Genomic DNA, 17,836 nt, shown 5'->3' on the forward strand with positions numbered 1-17,836 from the left:
AAGAGGAGGTATACCAGAGAGATAGAAGGGTCCAGAGAGATAGAAGGAGGAACACCCAGTTAAAGAGAGGTAGAAATGAAGACTTTTGGGGGAGGAGAGATAGAGGGAGAGAGAGAGAGAAGTGAAGTTTATGAGGGCACACATGCTTCTACTGGAAGTGCGAGTGACTATTGCTGTCAGAATTTAGCGGACCACATTTTAAAACAGTCAATCCTCCAACACACAAAGAACAAAAGATCCAGAAACATATATGGGATGATCTTCCAACTTCCGCCCCAGCTTTTTTTTCATTTATTCATTCATGGGATGTGGGCGTCACTGGTTAGGCCAGCATTTATTGCCCATCCCTAATTTCCCTTGTTCAAAGTCATTTAAGAGTCAACCACATTGCTATGGGTCTGGAGTCACATGTAGGCCAGCCCAGGTAAGGACAGCAAGTTTCCTTCCCTAAAGGACACTAGTGAACCAGATGTTTTTTTTACAACAATTGGCAATTATTTCTGGTTGTCATCATTAGAGTTTTTGATTCCAGAATTTTCTGGAATTCAAATTTCACCATCTGCCATGGTGGGATTCAAACCCGGGTCCCCAGAGCTTTACCCTGGGTCCATGGAATACTAGTCCAGTGATAATGCCAATATGCCACCACCTCCCCATTCTTCTGCCCCAAATGGGCATAAAATCGGTAGGGTGATTGCACTACCCATGTAAACGCAGCATCGGGAGACAAAATTATTTTCAGTTTGGGCCTGCTTAATTGTTGAACCCAATTGCTTCACTAATGTCGTTCAGGGAACTGCCACACCTATTGTGATTCCTGCCCCAATCAATATGGTTGAATCTTATTGCCATCAAGCAAACTAGGGATGGGCAATAAATGGAGCACCACAGGCATTTCCCACATCCTGAGAATAAGCAAAACACCCTGCTATAACTTGTTGGTTCTGGGATGGTGAGAAATCAATCGACTCCCACACTGAGCAGAGAGCAGGTTGGGCCTGTAGAAAAGGGAAGGCCTGGCACTGAATGGCACCTGGCAGGAGTTTTGTTTTGCTGGCTCAGGAGGAACTACTTCTTCCAGGTGACTCAAAAATAAAAATTGAAAATTTCTTTGGCCTCCAGCCCACTGGATAGGCTGCTCTGTGCTTGGTATAAATGGGTGAAGCCCATTCTGTACTTCAAAATTACAATTGGAAGCCCACAATGCTCTAGGGCTCCAGTTCCCAAATTTAAATAGCCACCCATTGGGAGAAAGCGGAAATACTGCTCCCATTTGCAGGCCCGTCTGAAAATTCTATCAGGTACCGTTAATGGTTCATCCAAGGTGCCTGTCATCTGTTTACCCAGCAGTTGGAAAAGGGACTCCAATATATTTAAATGTGTTTAAGTTGGCCATCCTTTCGATTGAAGTAAGTAACAAAAGTGAATGTGCAGTAATATTCAATGGTGGAAATTTTCAGTTTGGGCAGAGGCAGGTGTATAATGGGCATCCAATCCACAATGGACAGTTTTCGACTTGCAGCCAGCCTGAAAATTATCCCTATACGTTGTGACCATTTTATGCTTTCCTTTAATTGTTTCAAATTCATCAAATTTATTGTTTTACTTACTGATGACAGTCTCACTTTTGAAATCAAAAGGTAATTTGTTTTGATTCAATCTAATTAGAATCTGGAATTTGGTATCTGGATGGAACCTCTGAAAACAGCAATTGTTTAACGAATCAAAATGATATAGTTTGTGCCCATAACCAATAAAAGAATATTGTGAGTCCGTGTAAGTTGATATGCATTCCTCATTTTCAGTAAGCTGCTTGTTAGGACTTTCCCTCGTTGGCTTTTTACATTTTACTACAGTTCAAATTAATTTTGCATTAGAATGACTGAAATAGCAATCAAACTGAAAGCCACATGTGTAACTCTTTGCAATAGTGGTGCCTCAATTGTTCAAGTTGGTCAATAAGGTTTTAAAGTTTCATCTTAAATGTAAAATAATGCTTCTTTTTTTCAATTTATTATTTATAGCCTTCAGAGAAGTAGCACGGGAATGAGAGATCAAAATAGATTTCTAATTTGTTTTCCTGTAGTGTAACAGCAATTGTGAAGAATGTGTAACAAAGATCAGAAATTGCCTTGATAAACAACATATCTGCTGCACGACCAGTGAAAAACAGCTTTGGGGCAGGTCCAAAAGGCAATTACCAGACAAAAACTAAAGTTATATCTCACCATTTCAATATGTTTACCAAAAACTTGGCTATTTTGATATTATTACCAAAGTATCCACCTAGATGGAGAATATTAACTCCAATACAATACCCCTTTACATTGCAACTATTAAGGGTTTTAAGTGATTTCACCTTCGATAAGTCAGACCCCAAACTGGCTCCAGAATAAAACAGGGTGAAACTCTTTGAAGTAATCTCACACTGCTCAGAGTATCTGCTGGACTCCATGCAGACACACTGTGGTTGCAGCAAATCTCAATTTAAATGTTTAGAGTGTGGAGATTCTCCACTCCTTGCGAAAATGTTTAAATGTTTAACTATTGAAGAGAGCTTTTCCCAAACTTGTATCCAGGCATGCCTGGAACTGTCTTTTGGACAAGACTGGCAGGAGTTCGACAACGTACATATAGTTCTGCCTGTCTAAACATGTGCTGCAGTTACTGGTTTTAAACTAACAGCTGCAATATAAATGTACCCTTGGTTGTTGCTTCAGGTCACATAGAATAAGTTCCTATCTGAACACATTGTTATAGAATTATCTATTTATGATATAAAACTTGTGAATATAATACTGCTGATAGTATTTTGAGTCCTGTGTCTGTTCTAATAAAACTGAATGCCAACACTTAGCAAACCAGAATCCACTGTGGTAATTTGTCTGTAACCTACTTCGTTGCTGAACACCCTTGAGTCACTGTGAGTAAGTAAACTGCTGTTCTAAGAGATTGGGCACTTGGCAAATACAGGCTGCAACATTTCTGGTGCAACATTTTCTTGTAGACTCTCCCTAACCATCCTCATGTAAATGAGGAAGAAAGCGCCTTTCAGGCTGTACTCTTCTGCAACCGATGATTATTTAGTAAATTTGCCAAACTTAACTTGAGCACACCAGTAGCAATAGGGAGGTACGGTGCAAGTCTCAAATAGGTTTAAAAACATATAGATCCATGTGAAGAAGGTTTCTTGTGCAAGTTACTAGGATAAGTGATTAGAGAAATCTGGTAGATATTGTCTTAATGGACTTCCAGAAAGCCTTTGATAAAATATCTCACACTAAATTACTTCACATCTTGTGGTATTGGTAGCAATTGGAAACACTGGATCAGGAATTTGCTCCAATCCCACAGCCAAAAAGCGCTAGTTAACAGATGTTAACAGCTTGGAGGCATATTACTAATGGTGATCCACAGGGAGTGGTCCTGGACCTGTTTCTCTTCACAGTCTTTATTCCTGATCTGGACAGCAGTGCTGGGAGCATGGTAAGCAAGTTTGAAATCAAGAAAGTTTGACACCAATATCTGTGCAAGGGTTAAGAAGTTAGAGGAATCCAATCAGATCCAGAAGATTTTGATATGCCAGGGGAGTGGGTCGCACATTGACAAATGACATGAAATTTAGATAAATATAATACTTCATTGGTTATAAAGTCTTTGGAATGTCCAGTGGTCATGAAAGGCACTATATAAATGCAAGTCTTTCTTTTCCCGTGCATGTTTTTGGCTAACACAGAATTCACCTATAATTTAGGAGAACAATAGTGAAAGAAGTCAAGAGAGAAACAGTCTTAATGCTATTGTGCAAAGATTACTGAAGGTTCATGACCAATGTTGAGAAGCTAAAGCTAAAGCCTTCAGATCATTGGGTTATGTTACAAGAACCATTCAGTATAAAGCAAAGGATACCACCATGACACAACACAGGTCGCTGGTCAGGCAACATCTAGAGCACTGTGCTCAGTTTTGATCCCCCCACATGGTGGGTGAAATAGTCACCTTGGAAAAGATCCAGAGGAGAACTACAAGAATAATATCTAGCTCAAAGAACCTCAGGTACTTAGATAGACTCAAGAACCTTGACCTAATTACTTTGCAGCGTAGATTCCAGTTTAACAGATTGAGGAGGACATGGGGACGTGAGTTTAAATTAAATACGGATAAGAATAGACTGATATTAGGCAGTTCTTCTTCTCCAAGAGAAATGTGAGCTTCCAGAATACATAGCCGGTTAGTGTGATGGATACTGACTCTCTGCTTGCCTTCAGAAGGGAACTGGACTAGTTCTTGACTATGGCAGATTTTTGCATCAAGTTGAAGCACCTTTTATATATATATATCACTTAGTCCATGTGATCTTTGAAACTGGTTTTGATTGCCTGTGAGGGTCAGAGAGGTGTTTTACTGAGTATTTTTCCCTTATTGGCCCTGTGGTTTTTGTCGGTCGCAGGGGATTAGCTGGCTGCGGGGCGGATGCGATGGCAGCCAGGGGAGAGTGGCAGGGAGTGCTGTGAAGTGTTTAACCATGGTGGTCCAGCCATCATGGTTTGAGGCAAGCTTGATGGGCAAGCTGGTCTTATCCTGCCTGTCAATTTATTATGTTCGGATTCCATTTATTACAGTACAACTCATAACGCTGCAGTAAACTAAACACTCCCAATAGTTAGAGAAGATTTTAGGGTATTTTTCGAGATACATAAATCATATCTATGTAGTGTCGATTAGTGATGGCCAGCGTTTCCAAAAAATACTGGTAAAACGTTCTCCTGTATGAATGCAGCAGTGTGGCAAGTTTTCTAACTACATCATGCAGGAAAGTGCTGAATAGTGTAAAAGTTGCATATGTTATATATTAAAATAATGAACTGAGTATTGTGTCCACAAATAACATGAACCCAGATTGCATCTTGTTATTTTAAATGAATTGGAAAAGGTTTTTTGTTATTTGATATAAAATATCTTGAGCGTTATCATTTCGAAATGTCCTTTTTCTCGACAAGGATTTCCTATAACTGGCGACGTCTGTGTCGAACCCGCCTGAAGCGCTTAACGGACAGATTGATCGGCTGCTTCCCAAACTGCTCCATTATCTCTTTGATTCTTGACAGATTCGTTCTGGCCAGAACAAAATGACACTGCGTTGCTCCCATGTCGTATCCCACCTCACAGTGTCGGGTTGCACTCGAGTAACCTTCAGCCTTGGCAGTAACTTTGTATTCGCCAGGATTTAAGAGCCGCCAGTAGTCTCCATCAATTGCTGCAATAAAAGATGCACCCACAGGATTAAAAGGCTGTGCTCATTTGGTATATCACCAGCTTTAACTGTCATTCTGCACTCCATTTTATGATCAGACTTCAATTGGGAGACAGCAGCAATTTGATTAACAACCCAACGATTTTTTTGGGCTGCTCTCCAAAATCTGTTATAGTATTGAAAGTTTGGTTTCTTTTTATATTGTGTATCTTTTTCAATGATTGAAGTGGCTAGCAACATACACTTATTCTTATCAATTTTCCCAGTCTGTTACTCTTACATTGGTCAATACAAGCTGCGACATCATTCTTGTTGAAATCCTCCTGGCTTATTAATGATAGAAGTAACTATGGGCAGGATTTTCCCCCTGTCGGGGGCGAAGTTGACCGGCGCCCCCAATTGGGGGCGCGGTACCATTTTACATGGGTGGGCCAATTGAAGCCTGCCCAGCGTGACGTCCGCACGGAAACGCTATGTGCTCCCTGTGTGGGTTGGTGGGGGGGTGCAAATCCCTAAACCCAAGAGTGTGCTCTTTCACGCATGCACACAAAAGAGCGCACTCATCTCCCTGAGGCTAAGTGCTGCCTCAGGGAGATCAGCTCTACTGTCAAAAGTATTAAAAATAGAGGAAAAAAAATTCCCTGACATGTCCCCTCATGTGACATTGTCACATGACTTTGGACATGTCCATAGTTTTTTAAAAAACTTTAATTAAATTTTTAAAAACCTACATGAAACCTCATCCCGCCCGTGGATGAGGTTTCATGCTTTTTCTACTTCCCGCCAGGGCTCCTGGCCTGCCCGCCAACCTTAAGGTTGGACAGGCAGGTCCATTATTAGTTTAATTACTCTGTCAATGGCCTCAATTGGCCATTGCTGCGCCCCCGCCTACCTGAAAATTTGAATGGAGCGTGGGACTCCTGACATCACCGCGCGTCATTTTACGCATCGGCGAGTGGGCCCCGCCCTCCGCTGGGAAAATCCTGCCCTATATTCTGCTTCAGTTTTTATGGGAAGAATGCTTCCTTTGTCGACCCACCACCTCTAGGCCTCTTTATTTTTATGGCTCTCCAATAGTTAATGTACCCAGTCAATTTTCTATACATTCTTTGGTTTGATAATATAAAACAATGCATGTTAGTTAGATTTCATATAAATATATACATACACACATAAATACATAGATAGATAGGTTTTATTTCTAAACTTTTTTCTGATTTTCTCCATTTTCCTTTTTTCTTGCCTTATATTTCAGATATTCCTGTGATTTATTTAACTTCTCTGGCTGCTTTTACTTCCTGAGATCATTTTAGTTTCCTCCATTTTCCAAATCAGTCAGTCATGTCCCCAAAAGATCAATGCCATTGAAAAAATACTTGGGCGGAACTTAAGTTCTTCCCTTCTTGGGGAGAGGAGCAGAATAGAGATGGCCTGCTGTTAAGACATAGTGGTTCCACATCCCGCTCTGTTCTCAGTGATTCCTGATTTTAATACTGTGGGTTTGTATGGAATCCCAGTCGGACTCAAGTGGGAGCCTTGTGCATAAACACAAATTGGGGTCCTATGACATCAATAGCTTCCCAATGATGTTTCAACTTTGCAAGGAGAAATAGTAGTGGAAGTCACTGTGGCTTCCCTGCCAAGAAAATGTAGGAGAACTATTAAGGGTGAAGAGGACCCCACCCCACCCTCCCCAACCCCAGGTAAGAGAAGTAATTTCTATTACGTGGCCAGGAGGAGCAGAAGCGCTGCTCCATGATCCATACGGAAAGTCATGGTCGACCAACTCCTGGAATCTCTCCCCGACCTGCTGAAATACTCTCTGCACCAGTTACCTGCAGGCCAGCGGGCGGCCATGGATCATATGATCTTCGCCTTCTGGCATGTGCTCTGCATGCACATCTCAACAGTCCTAGGCAGGAAGTAGACCAGTGGCATTTAAATGAAGCCTGGGAGTTAAAGTACCCCAAACTTGTAATTTAGATCTGTGATTGTGTTTCACACTTGCCCCATCTTCACCTGCCTGAAACTTGGTTAATTTTAACTCCCTTGTTTCAGCCTTCCCTGAATATCTCAGTGAGCAAGTCAGTGGATCAGTTAACTCCTTCAACCCCGGCTTCAGCAAAGGAAACTAAATTCACGTATTTGGTTCAATGATTATCTTCGATTTTTCATTTCTTTCTTTTAAGAGTTTGTTTTCAAAATCACTCTCTTGATTAGTTCTTTGTCTCTTCTTATTTTCCCAGATGGCTTTTCTTATCTAGTGTAATTTTTTTGGTCCCGGCCTTGTAGCAAGCACCAGCTCAAATGCAAACACTTTATGACTCCCTGAGCAAATAATCTCTTAAAGCAAGGTGTCATTGACTTCAGGTTAATTCAGTGCTGTCACTGGAAGGATTTTGTGCAGTAACTTGTCTCAGGCAACAGCACCTCACTTCTCTGACGGAGTGCTGTTGGTGGCAATGGAGCAGGTGGGGCATGAAGGCAGTTGGTTCAGGGCTAGATATGGGTTCAGAGCCAGAGGCAGTTCAGTAACCTGGACAATAAGCTGGGTGAATGTAAGCTTGTCCCATCTCTGTTTCTCTGCATTACACCAGTTTGCAGCATTGGCATGTCTCCCACAGTCCTCAAAACACTTCCCTCCTCCATGCCACCTGCTTCTCCACCAATCAGAAGGGGACACTGTAGTGATGCTCTTTGTTCCAACCATATACACATCTTTGCTGCTGCCCTCACTGAAATCTTCTGTTACCTACAAACGACTGTGGAGCACTTTTTGCTGACTGCTTTCTCATTTCATATGGCTACCCCACTATTTACTCGCAACTTTATTGCTCAGCATGCACACTATATGACGCTGATGCTCACATTGGCACAAACCTTTTCAACAGCCACGCACTAACTCTTGCCCTCTCTTGCAAGAGGATAAGTTGGCTCATAACAACCAGTAGAGAACGAGAAGGCCCAGCACCCATCCCAGCCCTCATTTTGGAGGAAGGATAGACATCATCAGGGCAAGTAGGGCGAGGGACATTGCTGATGTTAAGGCTAAAGGCAACACTCTACACGGTATCAACCTATTACTTGCATTCTTTCTCTTTCAAACAAACATACATTCAAGCAGTATGAAAACCGTGTGGTGCATCCTTTGCCAAATTTCTGCCAATACTTCAGCTCTCTGCGCCATTCTGACCATTGTCCTTTTTCCCTTTTTTTCCTATGTCCTTCTAAAGATCTTGGAGGAGGTTAATCCTGCTGAAGAATCATGGACAATCCATCTCTTCAAGCAGCAATACAGAAATTGGCACCACAGGAGGAATGGATGGAAAGTTAGAGGCATCTGCACTGAGTGAAATGCACAGAGCAGATGAACTGGAACAAGGCCTAATAGAAAAGACAGCCCAGCAGACAGTTCACTGGAGGACAACCTCAGATCATATTCTGCTGCAGAGGATAGAATCGCCAACTCTTGGATCCCAGCCCTCAATTAGAAGCTGCTTTTAGCACATATGCAATTGTGTGAAGTATTGGAAAATCTGCCAGCAGTGTTGTTTGATGTTTGGAGATATGGAGAGTCCACTTCCAATTTGGGTTGCATTTTGGTGCTGGCATCAACACTCTTCAGTTTTCCACAGAGCATGTGATCACCTCTGTGGACATTGGTGCTGGACCAGACACCCGAGGAGTCCGTCACCAGCTCTTGCAGCATTGATTGAAGCTGAAACTGATGGCATTCAGGCCCCGGGTTCCATTATCTCCACTACATTGGAAAGGTTGGGAACAGCATGGATTGGAACTTCAATCACATGGCTAATGACCTGCCCTGCTCTAGTTCATTGAGAGTCTCAGTGGCACAATGTGAGTGTTACTTGTTGCTTTCCCTCAACCAGTGCTAACCACAATGCCAGAAAGTTAGCTGGATCAGACTGCCTTGGCGATAGTTGACATTAATCCCATCTGTTTGCTCCAAACCTCGATTTTGCTTCTTGTAAACTGTTTAAATTGCAATTTATGTTTCCTGTTTTTTTTTAACTTCCTGATTTGCAGCCTACATGTGTCAGTGAGGATTCTTCAATCTGATTGTTGAAGATCCCCTGCACACACCACCACAGACCCCTAGCAGAGGGCACCACACTGGATCAGATGTGGGATTAGTAGAAATCTCCACTAACAAACCCATTAGAAGTCTTTGGAAACTGTACACAAGGTGAACGGCAAAAGCCATTTCTTTGCCACTGAGAAGAAAATCCAGGCCGCTGTCACCTTGATTCCCTGAAATGCGCTCCTTGTGAGGGAAAATCTGAAGAGGGAGTGCAGGGTTGTGAACAGATCCTTCCCACTGATTCCACCACTTTTGCAAATGAAATCCCAAGTTTGTTAAAATGACGAAATACAATTTTGCAGGAAAACTACCCTGGGTACAAAACCTGCACACTAGGAAATGCTAAGCATAGACAAAAGGATTGACGTTTGGTATCGTAGGTTTAGTAGGAGCTTTCAATTAAAACTCTTGACAAAAAGCCATCTTGGCAAAGAAACAGACTGACAGACTGCTTAACAAGCTCTTAAGTAGCTGACCTAATTATCTGCTGGAGAGCTCTATTGCCAGGAAAGGTGTCTCCTTTCTCACAATTCAAATGTAACTATCTGAAAAGTAGAGGACTATCTAATGGAAACTTGACTCTTTGTCAAATTACTTAAAATTGAACAACTTCTACATTTCTAGCATATGTCTGTCCAGCTGGACAACACCTTGGAAAAGGATTGCAAAGGATGTGTGCCAGCCATGGCTCAGTCAGTAGCCCTCTTGCTTGCTGAGTTCAAAAAGTTGTAGCTTCAAGCCCCAATCCAGGATTTTAACACAAAAAATCTTGACTGATGCACCCAGTGCTGAGAGAGCACTACATTGCTGGAAGTCCTGCTTTTTGAATGAGACATTAAACCAAGGCCCTGTCTGCCCTCCCAGATTGATGTACAAGATCTCATGGCACTATTTTAAAGAGCAGCTAGATATCCCTGCCATCCTGGCCAATATTTATCCCTCAAACTAACATCACAGAAATAAATTATCTGGTCATTATCACATTGCTGTTTGTGGGAGTTTGCTGTGTGCAAATTGACAGCCACATTTCCTACATTACAAAAGTAACTGCACTTCCAAAGTATTTCATTGACTAAAATGTTTTGGAATATTCTGAGGTCATAAAAGGTGCTATATAAATGGGAGTCTTTTTTTAAATTAATCTGATTGAGTTGATCATCTTTATTGACAACTAATGGTCATATCCCACAACTAAGTTTCCATTGTGATACTGAGATATCTGCTGTTACCCCACCACAAAGAGACACCCTTAAGATTTCTTGCACATTGTATAGGATTTAATTCTCATCTACATTATCATTTGTACATTTTGGTCTAATTTTGTTGAGGGAAAAATAATGTTTTCTTACCTGTTGTAACATCATGATTTATGCCTTCAACAGATATGACAGCATTTGGAATTCCTCTTCCTTGTTTATCTTGCACTAAACCTTTGATACCCCTGTGGACCTGATTAGGAGAAAAAACAAAGACTGAAATACACAAATGTTAAAACATAAGTCTTCTGTAATTGCAAATCTTGCAATTAATATAATTATTAAGTGCTAAAAGATTAATTCACCCTGTAACAGATATCCTGGAATTCCTCAAATATATTTTGTGTTATCACAGAACTTTCAGCATTCTGTGATGGGCTAATGTGTCTTAACCACACAATTAACTGTACTGGGATTGAAACCAGCAGCAACACAGTCGAACAGTATGTATGTGCAAAAGGTACAAGAGTGCATTGTTCAATATGGTTGCAGTTTACTGCCAAATGTTTAGACCGGGGTTAAGCCCAAACAAAGTAAAAGTGTGCTGTTTGTAATGCAGTCTTTCATTGCCATATCACATAGTTTGAGGCACAGATTTGGATATGAGTAGAGAGCGTAGGAGCAGAATTTATATTCACACGAAATTTGACAGAATGCAGACAATTAATGGGAAGTGTCAGACTAGGGGGTCAAAAGATCTTTGTAGACATAGGTAATGCTAAATAAAAGTATTTCCACTTATTGACAGCCTTATCCAAGACAGATGGGGGACTAAAAGTGACAGGCAAAAATGAAGTGAGAGGAAACCTAGTTATCAGCAAACGATGGAGCAACTCCCCGTCAACCTACTGTTTGATGGCTGCTGATGTGGAGGTGGTGCTGCATGTAGGACCTTGACAAAAACAAAAGAGATAAGGATTTGGAATATCTGTGGGGCTTCTCCCAATCTCCCACAGTGACAAAGGAATCCTGGAGAAGGGGTGTAAGTCACCATTTCTGTGATATCTGTATGGGTTCCACTGAGCTTCTTCTGAAGTTAGAGTTGGAGATCAGGTAACTCTGAAAATTCCAAGATTTTCACCCTAAAGTGTAGATTGAGTTTAGATGAGATAGTCAAAATTTAAGCCTCCAAAATATAAGTTACTCATCATAGTGTAGCACAGCAAAGTCGGTACCCATGAATGTTAATACTCTTCTAGGAACAAAAAAAATCTAACAGGGGAAGGTCAACGCTAGCTTCTACCTAAGGTTTTATCACAGCATTGTAACATGGAGAGAAATAGATCAGTACCTAGACTGCATGTAAAGGAAATGATTTGAATGCAGGGCACGAGCATGGAAGGTATGGTAACTACTATAATTTTATCATGATGAGAAAATGTCCTTAGGGTATTGCAAGGTATTACTCATCATTGTAATCTTGCTCTCACGAGCACTGCAGGCACCTTGTCCACATGAGGAAAATGTTTTGTGTTATTTTATGGTCATTCCCTTTGCTCATGCCATTATCACAAATCCACTTTCCTTTGAGAATTACCATTAGATTGGTTCAAAATGAAAATATATAAAATCTTCATATTTTCCCATTTATTCATGAGAATGCTGAAAATGAAGGAATGCTTTTCGACAGATACATCTGCTTTAAAGCAATAGGAATCTGCAATTTTTTGTGGTAAGTCATTGAAATGGTGTGTGTTATGAAAGCAATTTTCATTACCTAAAGAATTAAGCAGTTTTAAGTGTCAGAATCAATGACAGAAAAATATATTTTACTCACAGAATATCTGTAAGATTTTTAACCGATCATTTGAATTTGGTATTTGTATTTATAAAGGGTGATAAATATACAAGTGGTAGGATGATATGTAGAAAGGAGTTTGTGGAAGTCTGATACCAAAACAACTGAAGCAAAATGCCCTGTAGCTTAATCTTGTAAATAAGTGTAAGCCGATTAACTGAAATTTTTCACAAACTGCATTTAATCATAAAATTCAATGAAAACACATTTGAAATGGCATCTATCAAGTTGAAAATGTCTTTTTTGCTTACTTTTAAATGGTGTTATTTCTACAAGTGCCCTTTCTAAATGTTTTCATGTGGATTAATTTGAAAACAATATTTCAGTGGTCAGGACGTGGATCTTACCTGAAAATATTCAAGTCTTGAGGTTGGGAAGGGGGATGCCAGAGCTGTGAGGGTTGGAGTGTGCCACAGCGGTGAAAACAGGGGTGGGGGGAACAGGTACTACCAGAGCTGTGAGGGTGGAGGTTGGAGTGTGCCACAGTGGTGAAAGCAGGGGTGAGGGGAACAGGTGGTGCCAGAGCTGTGAGAGCGGGGGTTGGAGTGTGCCAAAGGGGTGAAAGCAGGGGTGGGGAGAACAGGTGCTGCCAGAGCTGTGAGAGCGGGGGGTTGGGGTGTGCCACAGCGGTGAAAACAGGGGTGGGGGGAACAAGTGCTGCCAGAGCTGTGAGGGTGGGGGTTGGAGTGTGCCACAGTGGTGAAAGCAGGGGTGGGGGGGAACAGGTGCTGCCAGAGCTGTGAGGATGGGGGTTGGAGTGTGCCACAGTGTTGAAAACAGGGGTGGGGGGAACAGGTGCTGCCAGAGCTGTGAGGGTGGGGGTTGGAGTGTGCCACAGTGATGAAAACAGGGGTGGGGGGAACAGGTGCTGCCAGAGCTGTGAGAGTGGGGGTTGGAGTGTGCCTCAGCGATGAAAACAGGGGTGGGGGGAACAGGTGCTGCCAGAGCTGTGAGGGTGGGGGTTGGAGTGTGCCACAGTGGTGAAAGCAGGGGTGGGGGGAACAGGTACTGCCAGAACTGTGAGAGGGCGAAAACAGGAGGAGGGTGGCTACTGTGCATGCGTGTGATTTAAAGGCCCAAATTACTTGAAAAACAGCATCCCGGGTGAATGCAAGCCAGGACACAGGACCGTGGGCTCAATTATGAGACAATCCCATGAAATAAGGGATTTTGGGTCACCCTGGCCACGATATTCAAAGGCTGCTTGGGAGAGCCAGACATGGGTAGTCTCTGATGACAGTCAGCATTTCTCAGAGGGGAGGTGCAGTCTGGCTACAGAAGGAGGAAAACACTGCTGAACAAAGTTACTGGCTGCTAGGCCTCAAGATTGTGTGCCCTGGGTCTCAGATGCTGCTTTGGAAGGCCTAGTCTGGGCAGTGATCAGGAGGAGGGAGACTTTGATGTCCCGGGGCGGAGAATATACCACATATAGGGCGGAATTTTATAGCAGTGGGATTTTACATTCCTGCCGAAGTCAATGGAATCTCGCATGGCTCGCCATATTTTACGGCCCCGTCCCCACCGCGACAGGGCTGTAAAATTCCCGCCATAGACTGTTCCAAGCTGGAATTTGCAAAGAAACTTGGGTGTGGGCTGCTCCAGCTTCTACCTGTGCATCAAAGTGGGCCACCAGCCCCCACCATTTATAAAGCCCTGGGATTTTAAATATGGATCTACATCCATTACTAGTGATGTATTTAAGTCCTGATCTGCTGCAATAATGTCGGCAAATTGGCGACATTGGAATTGGGGCTGTGGGTTGACTGTGAGAGATGATGGTTTGGAATACCTGCCCTGAAGAGCAGCAGGCTTATTCTACATTTTGCTCTTAGAAAATGTAACTTGTGGAGTAACTCTCATAGATTCTATACCACTGACCTTTTGGAACAGTATATAAGGGTGTTGCCATTTATTAGAATAAAACAAGAATCCAAACCGTAAAGTAACATAATTTGAGCAAAAGCCAGTTTTTTAAATTCTTTCACGGGACGTGGGCGTTGCTGGCTAGGTAATAATTAAATTGGACTGATCAATTCAGGTCACATTTTAGTAAGAATAATGTTGGAAACTCATGCTACTTCAACAATAAGTCCTCTGAGAACTGAAGGTCTTTTTGCTAAGCCTATTATCACCATTCCGGCATCAAAGAATAACTATCATCTCTGACTCAAAGCAACAATCGCACAGAAGAACCTATTGTAGCTTCCACTTAAGCTCCTTGCATCATCTTTTAATGCAAGAGCATGGAACAGAGGAACGAAGAGAGTTAATTATTCACAAAGAGGGTACTAAGCTTATCATAGATGGGAGAAGTGTCAGATGGTATGTCAAATGCAGCAGGGTGATAGTGACTCATTCCTGAAATGAGGCAGTAATAGCACTAGCATGAGTATATTGCTGATAGACTGACAGCCATTGTTGCAACATCTTCTTCCATACAGGAAATGTAATTATAGCCACCACAGTCATCATCTCCATAAGAGCAGCTATCATTTGCTATAATGGCTTTCTGTCCATATGCTTATTGTGTGCCTAACAGGAGCAGGTATAACATGCCTTACATACCTTACACATGAATAAGTCTCAGCAACTTGATAGATAAAATAATGAAAACTTGGCTTCAAATTTCAAAGAAACCACATAGTGAAATATTCAAAATGCTGTTTTAGTCTGCATATCTTTTAGTTATATAGATATTTGGATGATGCATTAAGTTTGCAAAACATTAATGAATTTTAAGTAACAGTGACTGCTTTTAATTTGGCATTATTAGAATGGTAACAGCCTTGAAATTTTAGTGATAGCGACCACAACATGGTACAATTTAAGCTTGTTATGGACAAAGAAATAGACAAGTTGCAAAAAAATGTTTTGGATTGGGAGAGAGCGGATTTTAGTAAAATAAGGCAGGATCTGGCCAAGGTAGACTGGGAACTGCTACTTGTGGGGAAATATACAGAAGAGCAGTGGGGGATGTTCAAAAAGGAAATGGGGAGGGTATAGGCGCAACATGTTCCCTCTAGGGTGATAGGAAGGAGTAACAAGCCCAGAGAACCATGGATGACCAGAGATATGCAGGATACGATGAGAAGGAAAAGAGAGGCTTTTAGCAGGTACAAGGGGAGCAAATCAGCAGAGGCATTAGTGGAGTACAGAAAGTGTAGGGTGGAGCTTAAGAAAGCAATTAGCCTCTCTGGCCACGGGGGAAGTGCCAGAGGACTGGAGAACAGCTAATGTGGTTCTGCTATTTAAGAAGGATTGTAGAGATAAGCCAGGGAACTACAGACCAGTAAGTCTCACGTCAGTGGTAGGGAAACTATTGGAGAAAATTCTGAAGGAGAGAATCTATCTCCACTGGAGAGGCAAGGTTTGATCAGGGATAGTCAGCATGGCTTTGTCAGAGGGAGGTCATGCCTAACAAATTTGATTGAATTTTTTGAGGAGGTGACCAAGTGTGTAGATGAGGGTAGTGTAGTTGATGTAGTTTATATGGATTTCAGCAAAGCCTTTGACATGGGAGACTTATAAAGAAGGCAAATGCACATGGGTTACAGGGCAATTTGATAAGGTGGATTCAAAATTGGCTTAGTTGTAGGAGACAGAGGGTGATGACAGAAGGACGCTTTAGTGACTGGAAGCCAGTGTACAGTGGCATACCACAGGGATTTGTGCTGGATCCCCTATTATTCATCATTTATATAAACGACATAGATGACTATGTAGGGGGTAGGATTAGTAAGTTTGTGGATGACACAAAGATTGGTCGGGTGTTTAACAGTGAGGTTGAGTGTCTTGGGCTACAGAAAGATATAGATGGGATGGTCAAATGGGCAGATAAGTGGCAGATGGAATTTAACCCTTAAAAGTGTTAGGTGATACACTTTGGAAGGAGTAATTTGACAAGGAAGTATTCAATGAACGGCATGGCACTAAAAAGTTCTGAGGAACAAAGGGACCTTGCGTGTGTGTCCATAAATCTCTGAAGGCGGAGGGGCATGTTAGTGGGGTAGTGAAAAAGGCATATCGGACACTTGCCTTTATCAATCGAGGCACAGATTACAAAAGTAGGGAGGTCATGTTGAAGTTGTATAGAACCTTGGTGAGGCCACAGCTGGAGTACTGTGTGCAGTTCTGGTCGCCACATTATAGGAAGGATGTGATTGCACTGGAGAGGAGATTCACCAGGATGTTGCCTGGGATGAAACATTTAAGTTATGAAGAGAGGTTGGATAGACTTGGGTTGTTTTCTTTGGAGAAGAGAAGACTGAGAGGCGACCTGAACGAGGTGTACAAGATTATGAGGGACATGGACAGGGTGGATAGGGAGCAGCTGTTCCCCTTAGTTGAAGGGTCAGTCACGAAGGGACACAAGTTCAAGGTGAGGGGCAGGAGGTTTAGGGGGATGTGAGGAAAAAGTTTTTTACTCAGAGGGTGGTGACAGTCTGGAATGCACTGCCTGGGAGAGTGTGGAGGCGGGTTGCTTCATATCCTTTAAAAAGTACCTGGATGACCTCTTGGCACGTCACAACATTCAAGGCTATGGGCCAAGTGCCGGTAAATTAGGTAGGTAGGTTCAGGTGTTTCTCACGTGGCGGTGCAGACTCGCAGGGCCGAAGGGCCTCTTCTGTACTGTGTGATTCTGTGAAATGGGGTCATTAACCTTACCACTCCATTAAGCCCTACCAAGCATTTATCGCCATTTTGAAAAGAGCTTACTACTAGATGCCCAAAGCTACAGCCTATTTCAGACTCTTGGCTGCTTTTAAGATGCAAATTGAGATACCCATTGACATCTTAGTTGCAATTGGTCAGAGTGCATGCCAAATATGTTCTGATCATCTGTGTGGCTGATAAACTTACACTTGCTTGGCTTTGTATAGTTCTAAAGTTAATCTGTAGGGCAGGGAGATCCCGCCCCGGCACCATCCCCACACCACACTCTGTAATTATGACATTGTCCCCGCACTCACCTTGCTACAAAGTATAGAAACTCGATATTGGTCAGACTTAATCCTGTGAACTGTTTCAAAAGGAATGTTTGGAAACTCGTACTTCAATGTAAATCAAGCCAGAGCCTCAAAATGGTTGCCGTCTCTTTGACATCAGCCAGTGACTCCTTAACTGATAAGCGACCTCATGTTTTTTTTGTCCACAACTATCACCCAGTCCAGTCCAGCTTGTCTTGCACTGGAATGGTATTATATCCTCTATCCAGAAATAGTTACTCATATTTGTGGATATATAGTACAGTGAATGACTCTTCTATAATGTACCTGTTCCATGAAAACAAGGAGGGATTCTCGGTTGTTTTCCCACTGATCTGGCAGTTCACTCTCATGAGGGAATTTGTCACAGCCCACATACATAGAGATTTCAAAGCAGTTTGTGTGCAGATAACTGAAGTCATTCATACCTTTGAAAAAGAA

The 17,836-nt window shown here is 42.2% G+C and overlaps 1 protein-coding gene across 1 annotated transcript in view; it reads right to left on the reverse strand.

Moving 5' to 3' along the window:
- Positions 1-1,342: 1,342 nt before the first annotated feature.
- Positions 1,343-17,836, reverse strand: part of LOC144694428 (inactive carboxypeptidase-like protein X2) — a 233,290-nt gene continuing 216,796 nt past the window's right edge. Inside the window, exons 12-14 of the mRNA XM_078564823.1 lie at positions 17,684-17,823; positions 10,706-10,805; positions 1,343-5,257 (exon numbers count right to left, since the gene is read on the reverse strand). Coding sequence (XP_078420949.1) covers positions 5,007-5,257; positions 10,706-10,805; positions 17,684-17,823 — 491 coding nt within the window. The 3' untranslated portion in view covers positions 1,343-5,006. The remainder of the gene's footprint in view (positions 5,258-10,705; positions 10,806-17,683; positions 17,824-17,836) is intronic.

Source organism: Cetorhinus maximus, chromosome 20, assembly GCF_964194155.1.
Source record: "Cetorhinus maximus chromosome 20, sCetMax3.hap1.1, whole genome shotgun sequence".
In the NCBI taxonomy this organism is placed as follows: domain Eukaryota; kingdom Metazoa; phylum Chordata; class Chondrichthyes; order Lamniformes; family Cetorhinidae; genus Cetorhinus; species Cetorhinus maximus.